General features: G+C 44.7%; 1 protein-coding gene and 1 long non-coding RNA gene across 10 annotated transcripts in view; one reads left to right on the forward strand and one right to left on the reverse strand.

Annotated features, from left to right (window-relative positions):
* The window catches only part of LOC111260314 (Krueppel-like factor 6), a 34,613-nt gene extending 24,602 nt beyond the window's left edge, over positions 1–10,011 (forward strand). For 4 of the 9 annotated variants that reach the window (XR_015310996.1, XR_002680275.2, XR_015310997.1 and 1 more), the window contains one exon: positions 2,586–3,167. Coding sequence is in view for 1 of the 9 variants with exons in the window: in XM_086968270.1 (XP_086824396.1) it covers positions 2,586–2,714 (129 nt within the window). In the remaining 8 variants the exon portion in view is untranslated. Of the gene's footprint in view, positions 1–21; positions 608–2,585; positions 3,168–8,296 lie in introns of those variants that run through there. The other 5 variants (XR_015310999.1, XR_015311000.1, XR_015311005.1 and 2 more) reach the window with 4 other exon arrangements.
* Positions 5,149–14,601, reverse strand: LOC147753518 (uncharacterized). The gene is made up of 3 exons (XR_015311007.1): positions 13,616–14,601; positions 5,566–5,937; positions 5,149–5,341 (listed from the first exon to the last, which is right to left on the reverse strand). It is a non-coding gene; the product is annotated as an uncharacterized LOC147753518 (long non-coding RNA).
* Positions 14,602–16,209: the final 1,608 nt, after the last annotated feature.

The following is a 16,209-nucleotide window of genomic DNA, read 5'->3' on the forward strand; positions in this document are numbered from 1 at the left end:
AGAGGGGGCGGAGGAGGGCAAGGGGCCGACCGTGATGAGTGCTTGCTTTGTGCAATTTCCTACTGCTTATGGCAATGTATGGCCGTCCCGAAGCCGCAGGCAAGAACCAAACTCGCTACGAAGAGGACACCGTTTGCGAGAGACGAGCCCAGAGAATCGGAATGATAGGCATGATATAGCACATATTTGCGAAAACGGACGAACGAGTGAGGCAGTAAGAAAAGAGAAAGAAAGACGGTGAGTGAACAAGCCTATTAATAAATGACTTTCCTCCATTGTACCCCCGCCATGTCGCTGCGTGCAGTTACCTTTGCCAAGGCTACCTGAACACTACGTTTCTATCTACCACCGCCGCCGTCATCGTCATCGTCATCGTCACGTGCTGCTACGAGTACTTTTCGGATGTAATGCTGCGACGCTGCAGTTCACTCAGTGGAACTCTTCCTGATTCTGTTCGCTCCGTATCAGTGAGGGACCGTTATACATGAAATTTGTAGATATATGCGGACGTTACGAGAAAGGCTCCTCGTCTGGGTGAAGAAGAAAGCTGGTTATAGTAGCGTGTTGGGGAGGCAGCTCCCGACTGAGCTCAGCAGAAATCGGCAAGGTTGATACACAAGGCTGACAGATGTTTCATGCACAAGTCTACAACGAGAACCAAGGAAAATAATAGAATTAGTATGAGTTTTTATGATTCTACTCTGTATAGTGGAGTTCTCTTGCTTCGAAAGCTTTTTACACTTGGTAGACGTCATGTTTGTAATGGCGCTGCGCACGTTATCTTCACGAAACCGTTTGTCACTTACATTCAGTATGGATTAGAACGTGTATGTTTACGATGGTTATGAATTAAACTATATGAAGTATACCTTCTCTATGTCTATATGAAATGCATACATATATATCACAGTAAAGCCGCGGCTTTGTTTAGTTTAGCAGCATTCGTTATACGATTTATATATAGGTTTTCGTATGATTGATGTTAACGGGCCAATACTTTTATACGCCTAGTTTTTGTGCTGCGACAAGCATCCACGCTCACCTGATCACTTCCGCAGACCGCACATATTTATATACATGCGTACGCCCACCTAATATGATTGTTTCCCTTGTCATTCGTTGTTAGGACAGCATCCCAGTGATAGCAATGTGCTTAGCTCAAATAGTGCGACCTAGCGCTGGCTGGCCTCCTGCCTCTCTCAATGACGCGTTGCCTCACGACCGTGTCAAGGTCACCCCGATTAACGGAGCGTTATTATTACTACCACGACCAATGGAACTACCATTACGGCCACGAGCGTTCTCTGGCTTTTCGTCATCGTCGTGCTATCTACAGCCGGCTTTAATTGGAGTAGTTCAATATGTTACCCTGTCATATGATTATGAAATGTGCCGTTCGTGATACGTATGCGTGTTCTGTGTGTGTGAGCCTCTCTGTGTTTACGATTGCTTCGGCTGGGGTGCGGTTTGCGATGATAAACCAGTATATTATTCGGGGGGAGGGGGGCATACGTCAGAAACCTCTTTGGTATTTGTACGCCTAGTTCGTTTGCACAGGTGACTATCTGATGTCTGGCAGTTGTCTATGAAACGTTTTAACTAGGAAATGCTCACGACTTCTATGTCGCGTACTTGCCGTCGGCGTTACTTCAGACCGTCCGCGCGGTATTTGTACCGGCTACGAATCCATCATCCTTTTGAGATGTATAAGTAAACATGTTATCACTGCATCGTCACGAGCACGCTCATTTTTTCACTCTGTTGAAATCAGTAAACAATTGTGTATACATTGTTGAGTAATATTTCTGTCAAGTTCGTTCAGTTTGCATTATACTAACTATCATTTGAACGGATTTAACGCTCTAAATTTTAATAAATAAAAGAAAGGCCACGCAATCAAGGGCTTGGCGTCAACTATCTGACATGTGAAGTACGGCAGCGCATTAGCGGGCACGACACCCATATAGGTATAATCGGCAGACAAGCGACCTCTACCTCCGTACCAAGGCATCGCAATCATCGAAAACGCTCGCTTGTCTCATTGCCAACTACTACGATGCTTGTCATCTGGCCGCCCGATACCTATATACATGTATATATATAACCCGCTTTTATGCCTTATCTCCGACTTCACTTGAGTAATTTCAGCTTGTTCGATGACCCGGCTATGCCCCCTCATCGGGCTTCGATGACTTCATTCGAAAGTACTGTGTTGCCCATTCATCTGACGATGTAAAGCGCCAACGACAAAAGCCTTCGAGACTTAATCGGTTGCTTGATCTCTATGGCTTCATTGCTGAAAGACCTAAATGGGCAGATTAACAGTTACGAGAAACTACCTTCGGTATCAGATCTGTTCTGTACGGATATTGTATCGCTTTACGGCGGAAGATGTGTCTATTCGTTTCTCTCTGGGCTTTGTTACGTGTACCATGTTTTTCATTTGATGTATCAAACGGGTAACTAGTTATGCGTTGATGACGATCTGCTTTTAAAATCAGCTTGCAGTGAAATATATAGATGTGTGCATAGTATAATAAAGTCTGACTTCACGAAGTAATATTCTTTCATTGTTTTTGTTTCAGGTAAGCTCTACGGCATCCATGAACGAGGCGCTGCTCACTTCAAAACCGAAAAGCTTCGTTTATCAACTTGTGCCTTACTTTCCTTTCGTTATTCTCGTTATTCAATTTGTTCTTTTACCTCCTGTTTGACCTTGAAAGTATCTGTTTTGTCATGCTGTTTTAGTTGTTGTCAATGATGTTATTGTTGTTGGTAAGTTAGCCCCTTGGCACTAACACTTGGCGGCATCACTCGGCTCCACCAACAACATCCGATGCCACTGAGGACGTAGTGGCAGCTCGAAGACGGACGGCCCATTTCGCCTTGTTGCCGCCCTAAAAGCCGGCCTCTGTTAACGCTCTCTGTCAACCACCCACTGAGATGGCACAGAAGCCGACTCAGTGGACGTTCTCCATTTGTCTCAACGTAATAGTGTCGCGACGCGCTGGTCGAGCATTATCTTCATCTATTACCCACCTTGCTCGAATTTTCCTTCTTTTTTTTTTGCCCTTCAGGCTCGACTCAACATAGATCGTCTATTTTCAAAACTGGATTATGTCATCTGACGCAGCTGACTGTGGTTACAATAAACGTTCATCCATGTACCTATTAATATCGTTATTCGAACCATATGCGTTCAATAACTATTAGCGATTATAATTGGTAATAGTATTGTCATACACCTTACTTTACGAGCCTTTTTTTTTGATCCCAGAAGGCGTTTCAGGCACATGACATTATATTATACATATATAGACATAAGAAAAATGCAAGGTGGATTATCTATATTGAAGATTTCTTTATAGCAACTACAGTCGTTCGTCTGTGCATCTGTTCAGCTTTCTAGGCAAAATAAGCTAGCGCATGAGGTAGGACGAATTGCCAACACATCTCCAATAGTTAACAACATAGCCTATCGCAACGTGAACATGCATATATGGGGATGCTTTGTTTCAGATAGTAGGCAACCAGGGGGATCCCTGGTTGCCTACTATCTGGGGAAAACGGGACAAGCAGTGTTTTTAGGCAAACGCAGCCGTCCATAGCCTTACCAGGTAATGTATATTTTTGTTCCTAGCTTCGTCGATCCGCAACGCAAATTGTACGTTGTAATTACTGATCTCAAGGCATACGAAACCGTTTTAGGCATTCCGTCGCTGTTTTTGGTGCCTTTAGATTACGTTATCTACAGTGCGAAGCAGTTCCGAATGGCCGATCACCTCGTCCTTGAATACGAATGATGGCCCAATATATAAAGTCTACGGAACGGCCATTGGAGCCATTTGCTGTAACGGGCCGATTTCACAGCAAGAACTGCTCGCTAGAGTGCGGGTTCGAGGCTAGGTTTCTTACCGCATACAGCTGTGCTGTCAGCTAGCGTTAAATATCCATCGATTGTTAATCGCTATAGGATCGTACCGGATCAAACTGAAACTGTCCGCCGATGTAGCGCAGCTATTGCTAAAAATACTAGTCTGTGCCGGCCTGTTCTACCTGCGCCTGCTTGCTTATACGATTAACACGAGAAGAAGCCAGTACGGAAACATAGTCCCCTGAATTGCCAATGACGACTGCGATAGACACGCCATTATCGAAATCAATACCTCGTCCCATTTTCGCGTTGCTACTTCACCAATACACCGCCACTTCTCCCGACACTCGAGGAGTCTCAACGTTATCCGTAATGGCAGAAGCTCACACCTTGTTGAAAGATTGTTCGCCAATCGTTTCGCTTGCTCGGTGTCAACAGTAAAAAATGCTAAGGTCGCGTTCGATGTCGTCCGACAGCCGGCCGATTCTCCCTTCCTTTCACGTCAGATCCCAGCTTACCCCGAACATCAGGACCAATATCCTGTGTAGTATTTTCGTCCTCTCTTCGTTCTTCTTTTTCTCTTCTGCGTTATCGCCGTATATCCTTTCTAATACGCCCATGTTGTTATCCATGCAGTACTATCCACATACATATCTATCTGTCCTATGTTTCCCCCTAACAGCGTAACAAATAAATAAAGCTGACAGGATTCCATCCGTGTGTCTCCCGAGTCACAACTGCTGTGTTTCGTTTTCCGCCTCTACTTCAATTCGATGACCATTCAGACTGCGATCTTCACAGATCCATGGTACTGGCCCATTGATACTGAATAGCGCGGATTGCGTACAGCACCTTAGTTCTAGGTATCTGACTGGTCAATATGGACAACAGGTTGCCTCAAAGCCTTTAGGTCAAGTCAATAAGAAGCAAAATCGTTGTAAAAGGAGACAAGCAAAAGGACTCTGAGAAGATAGGAGAATAGTGCATATTCTGTTTCTGTTAGTTTTTCATTTCTCCGATTTTAATATTAGGACTCCAGCTTATGGTTCAGTTATTTTAATGGACGGTACTCTTCACACCTTTGTTAATACAGTTAGTATATACGTACTGCTAGCCATGTTGCATGGTTTACGCATATAATTCAATCGAACTTAGATTTACATAAAAAGCAAAACAGAGGTAAAACTATTAAATGGTTAGATGTGATAAGCAAAGCATTTAATAACGACTTTATAGAAGCATCGTCAGACTGGGGCCCAGAAACGTAATGAGTGGATCGTAATATTAAGCTCGACGGTACTGCTACGTCTGCGCAGTATTAACGCTATGGTGTCGCATACATATGTCGTTTTCACATTAGACAGTTGTTTCTGTTCCATGCAATGTAGAGATCGACAATGAGAGATAAACGTCCAGGTGTTTGAAGGGTTCTACTTTAGGACAATTTTAATTCCAACACATCGGGCACTGAAATATATAATTTTATTTTAAATATACCGGTCGTTCGTGTAAGTAGTCGCACGCTCTTTTGGCCAATCTCTTCGATTCGATGGTCACCAATGCAACAGTTTCAAAAGCGGATTCAATAAACACTTTTAGCCTATCCAATTTTCAGTTGACTCTTACGCTTAATGATAAGGAGCAGTTTGTAGCGTTTGAAAATAACAATGATAAAAGTAGTAGCATAGTACCATTTTACGTATCTCGGTGCCCAGTTTTTTTGTGTTTATTCAAGAATTTCGTCATGACTGTTCGACTGAGCTATGCTTCTCTTAGCACTCCATTATAATGAGAGTTCAGCGTAGCACCCGCGTAGTTTTGGCCTTTGTAGGAACAACGACAGCGGCTCTGACGTGGGCGGGTTTGGCGTTACGAAAAAAAGTTCAGTTGCGGCGACGGCAAAGGCCGAAACGAAATCTCCCACGACCTACCGGGTAATCTTCTGCCATTTATGCCCCCCTACTGCCTGTTCAACCGGTCTTACCGCTTTCTCGAGTAGCGGTTGCTGCCGAGTATCTTTGCCGCTGCCGCCTCTGTTGCGCTATGGCTCTTGCCGCACAATACTGAAAAGGAGATCAGGATTAAACTTAGTTAGTAAATGAGCCAGCACTTCCGGACAAAGTCTTCGTCAACGCTAGCAGCAACGACAGCTGCACAGTCATTGCTGCAAAGAATAGAGTTGGAAGTGCGGAACAAACGCGAAATATCCAAAGTAGCATCATCTCAGTTGAACCTCGTGGTCTAGCGCAACAAGGCCTGGCTCAGGCTCCAACAAACGAGGTGTTTCCTTTGACTTATGCGGATGCCAAAAAAAACTAACGGCAACCGCTAGTGCTGCTAGCACTATTACCATGAAAGCAAGCCAATGGCGGGAACAACGACGATAACTGCATGGGTCTTGGTAGAGACTTTTAAATAGCTTTTTGGTGCAGTACTGGGGACAGCACTTCTTAGCTTGCGTTCTCGTTCCTCCTTTGTGTTGAACTAAAGCTGTATAGTGTGTGCCTGCCGGCGTGTCAGGGAACTTTAGCTGTAGACTCATCGGGGCCTTCATGCTGGCTAGGGCTCTCTGTTGAGTAAGGGTTGACAGCGGTCTCCATTATGGTTTTCTTCCGCTTGCATAATTTCGCCTGGACAACCTTTCCGGAGCTCAATTGTCGGGGAGACGCGCTTACAAGTCAGCACAGGACTCACTAAGCTAACTAAGCTCACTAGAAAACCGACTCCACCAACGACGTGAAGCGGGATACGACGTGGCCGGGCTACGCATAACGTGTGTGATTTCCTTACCGCAGTTCTTTAACCACTTTTGCGCCGACAATGAGAAGGGCATAACAACGACTCGGTGAGACAGATAGGGGGAACATGAATGTGTGGAAGTGCAAATAGGTTCTGTTGATCAACGTACATAGCGATATCGGCTTGTTCCGAGCTATCAATTATTGTGTTCCCATGTAGTGAACTGACACTGCTATTTTCCACTCGGTATACCATTGAATTTGTTGTTTGTTTCATTCCACTTTTCTATCTATAATTTTATCTATATTAGCTGAAATGTTATCAGAATAATTACGTCGTCTCTTCCAATCAAACAGTCTCGCTTCATTTTATGCAACTTTTGGGAATGTATTTCTCTCTGGCGGCAGTGGGTTTGAAACAAAAATAGCAAGAAAGTTATGGAATTAGTTCATGACCTCTTTTCGGGTAGACATCTTCTCATATGAGTATTGAATTTATCGAGTCCCGGACCTGTTTCAATAGTGGCCTACAAGCACCTTTTTCCGTAATGTCTTTCATCCACTCTATATACTACGACTCTCCATGATAATAGAAGGTCAGGCGACTTCTGTATTCACCGTCTTTTTGTCTTTGCCTTCGCTTGTATACGTCATTGCTTTGTTTACCATTGGCCTTTTTAGCCGCTGATGTAAACCATCATAGACCTCCTGAAGTCTAGCTGTCTTTAGGAAATGTTACACTTCGCACCGCTCTAAGGCTGGTTTCCAAAGGGAGTTTGTAAATCATACGCATGAAAAAAATCCTACTCGAGGTGTAGTTAGGCAGAGAAAAAAGGAGAAATCGGCCACAAGCACCGACGGGCAGACAGATACTGACGTGAAGAGCCCTATTTCTCTACTAGTTGGTTCGTTCAAACAACAAACGTTTCGCCCGCCACTCCATCACTCAGCTCCTTTTGGATTGTTGTCTACTCTTGGTCTCGTTCTTCCACTTTCCGTCGGGGACTGAGTAAGCTCCGGCGTATACGATGGTAAGCGTGCGCGTCGACGTGTCTACCGTGTACGTTTGACTACTCACTCGAGCCCGTTCAGATACCCCCATGGCTCAGTTGGCCTGTCTGCATGTGAACTGATAGTGATAGTGCTAGTGCTCGTGTAGCCAGATGACCTTCTGTCTTTTATTGTCGGCGACTCTTTTGCCCTTTGTTGTGCCGTTGCCACTGCTATTGTTGCTCTTATTGATACCGCCGTTGTGTTCCTGGCAGTAGGACGGTCCCCTTTTCCTTATTTCTTCCTCATCTCAGGCCTCGGTTCGCACCCGGTATGTTCGCTGCCACTGATCGCTCTCTTCACTCTCTTTAACTCGGCCTTCCCCGTTCTCTGTCCATATCTTTCTCAATGTGCGTGTGCGTCTGTCACTCTGACCGTGTGCACTGCTTTGTTGACCTCTTCCCAGTATCATGTCCCATACTCTGGCGCTGTGCGCAACCCTAACCGGTAACTTCTATTACTATCGCTGCCGCCCCTCTGTTTCCGTGTGTCTTTCTCTTTTCCCTTCGGCTTTTGAGCCTTCCCCGTTTAATGTGACTTTTCCACTAGTAGACACATTAAGAGGTCGCTTTACATGCAGGCGTTATCACCCGAGAGAGAGAGAGAAGATAATTTTCCTCTTATTTTCTTGCAGCATTTACTGTAACATGCCTCGTCTGGTGTTACCTGCCAAACTATTGACGTCTCCGGCGCCTCTACAGCATGCGACCGTCCTACCCGGAAAGCTACACGCGCTTATTTCATTGACGATGCCGTTGCGGTCGTTTGACTTCTCCAACCAGTGTATACGGTCCTAGACGGAGCGGAGCAGAGAAGTGTGGAACGCTTTGGCTGTAAGGGCAGTCGTGGATATCTGCGCTGACACGTTTGTGGCGCAGGAGACATGGCATTGGAGGGTCCACTATACTAACGGTCTGCAAAATCGGTCACCATAGTATAGTTTATTTCATTAATATTCGTCATGGGGCAACTGATGTATTTTGATATGGCTTTACAAGCGTAGGTGAATGAGCACGTTACTTATTACCAGCTTCATGCAGCTGAGTAAATACTCGGCTGACATCACGCGAGAGACCATAGCACTTTCTAGTCGTTCTGTGTAATGTATATGTATATATTTTATTAGATTTTTGCAAATTTTCGACCTTTGGCCGCTATATAGATGGCGTCGCGTGGACGACAGCTTCAGCCCTATAGTCACTTCTCCCGCCGCGTTGGTTTGTCTTAAAAAACAAACATCCAGCGACTGTTGAAACACCGTGACTACATCGACATCGACAAAAACTGCATCGTATGCTCACTAGAGCCTGCGACGCAGATAGCGTTAATGCTCTGCAGAGACGAGTCGGCGACGCTGCCTATCTCGCTTTCCGTGGGTGAAAATAGAACGTACCGCCATTACTCGAGTATCAGTAGCATCAACTACATACATGGAGACATCCATCGGACACTGCTCCTCCCTCGGCCCTCGAATTATCAACAGCCGTTAACGGTCGTCGATCCGAGGTCGTTCCAATTGAGACTATCGCTATCCGTGGTACTGTCGCCGTTCAGGCCATCCACCTCGTCGAAGCGAAGCGTGGCATCAAATCACCGAACGTGGCCCACCTACGCGACCAGATATGTTACACAGATAATAGCGGTGGAGTATAAGCTTGGCTGTGGCGAGGACACGCACGATGGCTGAAGCAGATGTTTGCTGCTGCTGCTGCCGCCGGTACTATGGCCTGCATATGCTAGTGGCTCGGCTTCTGCTATTAACGTATGAAAGGAATTGCCATTAAAAACAGATGGCGGTGGCCGTAATCTGCATTGCCGTGTAGGAGCGTTAAATTGCTTGAATGTTAGCAAATGAAACAATACCGCGATTAACTCAGGAACTTCTAGAGAGAGAGAGAGACGTGCTTTACCAGTGTCATATATATATACCTAATCTGTTCTATATCATCTGAGGTTGCTATTTAAAAGTTTCAGCTGAAACACCTGACCCTCAAAGTTTATGAGATCGTAAATCCAATATAATTTCGCAGACACGACTGTTCAACAAGGACGCTTTCACCGATTCCAGTTTGGGTAGCTATATTACTATCTAATAATCTAAGATCTGTCGCCGGCTTAAATGCGCTTTAGCTCAAGTGTTAAATTCGTCACAAGTGGTTGTTCAAAAACGGGTTCATCAAATGTAAATTTGTTAGGTAAATTGTATGCAACTACAAATCTAAATCGGCTCCAATATCGACTGACGTAATATCCAGCCTGATCGTACTTTCGGTGCTTCACACGGCGGCGTCGTGATAAAAACGTCCGACCATGCTGATGATGATAATAAAGCCTTGATGATTAAACCAAGTTGATTCTCTATTTACGTGCATTGGTCATAGTCTTCTCACGGTAGAACTATTTCTATATACCATCCACAGAAATGCAGAGGCTTGACGGCTGATGGCTGCCAGGCGAGTTAGCACTGCTTTATTTTTAGCCTTCTATGCCACGATGCGCGTGCGTTCGCAGAGGTAGCACAGTGGAGCATCGCTAACGAGAAGAGGCAGCTTATAAGAGTAAAGGGGCTGCCTTGTGTCGTGAGCTACGAAGCTTCGGGCTGTTGGTGTATTCACGGTAAAGTGCTACGCGCTGTAGGACACACAGCACATAGCAGTGCTTCCGAGGATCGCCATACAGAGAGAAGATTTTGGGCGGGCATGAATGTTGGCCTTTTCCCCTGCTACTGCTGTTGATGTTACAACGTGCAATCTTTTTCCAATTTTATATCAAGCGCTGATGGCAGAATCTTCTATAGAAACAGGCGCACCTTTGCGCCGCCTACGACGAGTGTTGCCTGCTCCTTAGCATTTACCACAGACTTTTACGGTGCCGCTGGCTGCTTCCGTTGGTGGTGGCTGGGGCCACCAAAGCCTTCTGCCCCGTGCACTCTGTTTGCAGCGTCGTCTCAGAACGAAGAAGCGAGGAATATGCAATGAATCCGCAATCAGTTGCAGTTCGTGTTTTGTTCCTTAAACGGGCTCGAATTCGTGGTCCGATGGCTCTGTGCGGCGTTCAGAGTTGCTCTAACTGAAACAAACTTTTTGAAGCATCTTAATTAACGCCCGTTCCTTCGATCCGTTACTTCGCACCACAATACATTTCACAAAGCCCGCGAAAATTTTAAACCTCTCCAAGCAAGTAACGCGTTCGTCGCGATGCTCTGTTCTTTGAGTGCAAGCGGCCATCAGCATTAACCGAGGGGGGTTACTTTTTCTTAGTAGATCTTTCTAGCGTGTTCAAGTTCCCCAGAGGTTACTCCTGCCAGCTCGCGTCGTAGATCCCCACATTCCCGCAGCCACTCCATCATGTCTTTTTTTCTACTTTATTAGCCTAATCTTTGTATGGATGCGACGAAGAGGCCCAGTACATTTTACTATGGCTACGTCGTTCTAGCTACCATTAACTAGGTTGGGTCTCTCCCTCTGGCTTTTGCATCCATTTGCATTGGTAGCGCAATCTTGGTGGGGTCACTGTCAGCTCTAGTGGCAACGGCAGTAGGTACTTGGCGATGCTTCGAGTCGGTTGGAGAAGTGACTTCAAACAAGCGCTAAGGCAACGATACGTTCGTTGTAATGCTTACGCTATGTTCCGCTATGTAGGAAACTTAGCCAACCCGGTAAAGACGCAATAGACGCGAAAACGCGTTACCTACTTGCTGGCAATGCACCGTGCTCCCTTACTACGTATATCATGTCAAATCGCAAAGTCCAGCAGTGCCTACTACCGCCTAGAATTATACAAAAAACATAACAACGTTTTCGCTGGAAATGAGACCTTTAAACCTGCGGCTTTTTAGACTACGGTGGCCGCTACTGGACGTAAATGCAACAGCGTGACGCACTAAATCGTCTTTGCCTTCTTAGTCTTTTATTTATTCATGCGTCCCGCAAAGATCTAGCGCCAGTCACCAGTCCTATGCATTGTAAACGACGGATCTTGAGTTTATGCATCACCGAAGCCACCAAAGAAACCCACTATGCTCTCTAGCTTGGTAGCTCACAGCTTAAAAGTGACAAAGTTGACATTGACGTTTCTATTTGGTAGTCAGCTACTGCGCCGTTGGTGGCGCCGTCTTTGAAAATATAGAGGACGTCACTACAGAAAGAATCCTCAAATTTTTTTACTGCGAAGCGATAGACGAAAATCTGCGCTTGTTATATTAACACTCTTACTAACGAGATCTTCCGCAGTTCCGTTCCTTCGTTTTTTTCGAAGATCGAGAAGATCTACAGTTACTGACGATGCGGCCTGCAAACTGTCTACCCTACGGCAGAACTTCCGTTCCTGCAAGTAGCAAGCGTATTGCTTCCGTAATATTCGACCTTCTGAGTGTCGCGGATCCTGCAAGAATAGCGACTCTTTGCTTGTATACATAATGTACTACGGTCTACGATTATTATTATTATCAAAATCTAAGAGCTAAATTAGCTCATATTAGCTTTGTATGTTACGAAACATTACGTTTTTTGCGATGTAGTTCAGTTAAATATCATTTGTGAAGCGCGCAGTATGCTGTTGGCGCAATTGCTCATTGTGACATAGTGTATGACAATCCCTCCATTATCGCCGCAGCTGCTAATTCCGGTGTTATTTTCCTTATTCAGCTTGTTCGTCATTGTGTTAGTCTTCGTTTTATAACTTTTTTGGGTAACACCCGCTTTGTCCCAGACACCGTAGAGAATACCTGTCCAACAGACGGATCGACTGGTTAGTCCGTCCTTATACCAAAACATTCCCGAGCTTCACACCCGGCTCCATCGTTAAGTATTCCTTCAGACGGCGGTCTCTCCGCATGGAACGACTAGTGTCGATACTAGGATTCAAATAAACGTGTCCCTCAAGTTCAGCAGGCGAACACGATACTCACTAGGCTATCGCGTCCTACGATTATGCCTGGTGATTTTCTGCTTACTGTCATTAGTGAAACAAACCAATCACCCAAAACTCTTTGTTATTGCTGTTGGCATTTATCTACCTTATAGAATAATGCTATATTTATCAGATAATGCATTATACGGGATAGATATACCGTTAGTGCCGCTTTGACCGCCAGCAATGCCAAACAAATTTTACGTCAAGAACTGTGCCATCATCGTGTCAGAGGGTTGTCGTCGTTGCCAATAGTCTACCGCTACTGGTACTGACTAGCGGGTTTAAATACCGTTTCCATGGATTAGGCCACTTGAGTCCTGAGAGTTGATGCGAAGGAAAACATGTTTTTCCTTCGCTGCGTTGGTTATGTAGTGCGGTAGTCAATAAACCGCAGAAAACCTCGGGATAAAGCTTGTTGCTCTTTCTTATCCTTGGCAAACAGCAAAGCTATGATTAGGAAATATTCGGGCAAAAAGATTTGCGAAGGCATGAGAATAAATGGAATAAGAACAGAGATTGAAACGGCGCAAACTGCCAAAGAGCCTAAAGCAATTTCCTGGTTCAGATCTATGAACAATTCTGCCTTCAACCGGGCTCTGTCTAAAGCTGGCTTCTTCCTAAAATCATGAGTTTAAAATTAACCACATCGGTATCCCAAGCTGTAAACTATATAGACTCAAAGCAGCGTCTACTGTAGCAGCGGCAGCACTGGTAGCATGAATAAACCTAGGATCAATGTCATTGTAAGGACCCACATAACACGGGAATATCACTTATCTAAAAAGCAACCGAGCTTGAGGCCTACTACAGTTTTGCGTGCACCAATAGAATGGTCCTGATTGGGTCCTGAAGGACACAAAAACATAACTGAAATTTGTCTCGAAGGTCGGAAAGTACTTAGTGCTTGAAGGCGACCCCTCTCTGCATTTCTCTGAATAAAGGCGTAGACATGAATATAGTAGATGTGGTTGGGAAAACAACGTTTATTTCCTATTGCACTGTCAGTAAAATTGCCATAACAAATGTCGAAATCGCTTACGGTCTGAGAGGGGAAACGGTGTACTCGGTAATGTTCTCTTCGGCATCCCATGAACTAGTTTCAGTTGGCGTTATTTCCATATTGGTTACTATGTCAGTATCAATAGTCTCCCATGAATTAGTATAATCCACCGTATAATTATATACTTGGGTATTATTTGGCTCGTACGGCCGCTCTATGGATACTATCACGCTGTAGCACAGATATATGCTAAATATGACAGTAATTAGCAGAATCCACGATATACACTCCGGAGTGAGATCTTCTGGTATGCACTTCGTAATCGTATCGTATTTGTTAGTAACGGATCTGTCTGTCGAGTCAGAATTAATTCGAATAGGGATCTCAGAAAATGAGCAAATTGCCGAAAGTCTGCTTAAAATGGGGTTGCTCGGAAGTACTTTAGTATTGTTAGCTCTGGTCAAACATATGTTCGGCCTAGTTTCGTAACTAGTCCCCAATAAGGCCTTTTCTTGCGTTTGAAAGACAGCATGCTTCGGGAAAGTTCTCATCTGATAAAGATCACTGTGTTATTATACGTCGCTAATGGAAAACTACGAAATGTGTATTGCTTCGTCTACTGGCTGTATCTACTAAAAAATCATTTCTCATTAGCAGCAAAGAAGATTGGTGTGGCATTATCACTCACGTAAGCCTTAACTAAATGTGGTAACGTACTGAGCTCTCCGCTACCTATCCGGCAAGCCTGATCAGGAAAATGAACAATTTAAATTAACGAACGTTTATCTCTACGGTGTCATGCGGAGCGTACGCGATTGAGCTACGTTTTGACACGTGAACCGTCCTGTTACTGAAGCAATTCTATATATTAAACATTATTGCGCTTCAAATGTGCTCATAGTCTACGTGGGCTACCCAAAGTAAAATGTCACTCTCTACGTGAGCAGTCGCCAATAGAGACGATAGGCCAACACAACCAGCTTTGACAATAGTCACCAGCTCAGAATGAATCCACATGTCTGCCATAGGTAGAATTAATCTCACTGAAAAAACAGTCCACACCAAAAGCCGCTAAGAATCCACCATAAATCAACAAAATCTTTTCCATTTGAATAGTACTTTCATTATATGCAACGCTAAGGACATCGTAGTGTAACTATGCGCTTCTCTGATAAGCGTCAATCACCGACGTATCCGAATGCCGCTTTTAGCCATTGGCAATAGCACAAATAGCCATCCAAGCTGTTCCACAGCAACAGCCCAGGACCGGTTATAATTTTACATTAGTTTCAGCTTAAGCGCTCACTCACGTTCGCACCCAAGCTTCAGCATCCACTTCGGAGCAAAGCAAACGTGGGGTATTCACCATCACCGCCGCAATGCGATGATAGCGATATATCAAAACCAAAATGTTCTTACATGAAAAATCGGTTGGCGGCGCTTCATCGAGACAACATCATCACGGTCACCGGATGTTAGCTGGTGTGTCGGACCAGATGATCTTAAGCTCTATCAGGTGTCTTCCCACCTTGAAATCGGACACTGCGCGCGCGCTCACCCGCTCCCACCCCACACACGCGACTAGCACAAGTACGACCCCTTGGAGGTTGGTCTCGTATCGCTGGTCGGGGGTATCTCTCTTTTCCCCAAAACCTTAATATGTTTATGTCTATCAGTTCTCTCTTACAAGCAGCAACAGCGTCATGTGCGCCTCTATCATTCCATCCGATAAAGCCGAACTAATCAAAGGAGGGACATTGTACCCCCCAAAACAGGTGGCAGAGGCCCAACCGCCCCCGTACTTCGCTCCACCTTCTGGGCTAAAAATACGGGTCTGGTAATAACAGACAGGTTATGCGCAACTTGGGTAATCTAATCTGTTTCAGTTTGCTTGATGATCAAATAGAATTCGGCCAAACTTTCTTTTACCATACTGGAATGGATATCAGAATACAGAATTCACTGATACTAACGATCGAATAGTTCCTGAAGCGTCTGGTTATGGCTATCTATGTCTGACGATCTCCGAGGTTAGAAGTTCGCAAATTCATTACTCGTACGTTATACATAGAAATTTGTACATTGAACGCATTTTTCCATAGCTACATATGTATATACGGTGTATAGTGTCCTTCGTGTCCATCGTATGAGGTCTTTTCGAAAGAAAATAATATCTAGAATAGAAATGAGCCTACTTATTATTCTTGAACAGATAGGTGCAGCAACTAAGCTGGAGTAGTTGCCCTACGGACATTACGTTGACTGTGGTATTTGAAAGCTGAGGAACTATTACGTTGTCTTCATTCGCCATCGTTCTTCTCCACCGTGAAGCAGTCTTCTTGCTTGTTTCTTTTGAAAAGTTTAAAAACGCCTTGCTACTGCGTCTGTTGCATGTAATCTGTTGGTGTCTCTATGGCGGGCTGACGTGGGCAAGTGGGATGTTCTGCAGATAACGGCAAACCTGAAAAATGGAACCAACTCATCTGTTGTTTTTTCTTGCTGATTTATGAAGTCGACAGCAGTAACCGCTGTGGATATAGCGGAAGCAGTAGCGTTGCTATGAGGAAGAAAGCGCGTACGTACATACACATAGCTCTATGAACTTAGAAATATATCTTTGAAATGACAGTACT

Source organism: Varroa jacobsoni, unplaced genomic scaffold (assembly GCF_002532875.2).
Source record: "Varroa jacobsoni isolate VJ856 unplaced genomic scaffold, vjacob_1.0 scaffold_428, whole genome shotgun sequence".
In the NCBI taxonomy this organism is placed as follows: Eukaryota; Metazoa; Arthropoda; class Arachnida; order Mesostigmata; family Varroidae; genus Varroa; species Varroa jacobsoni.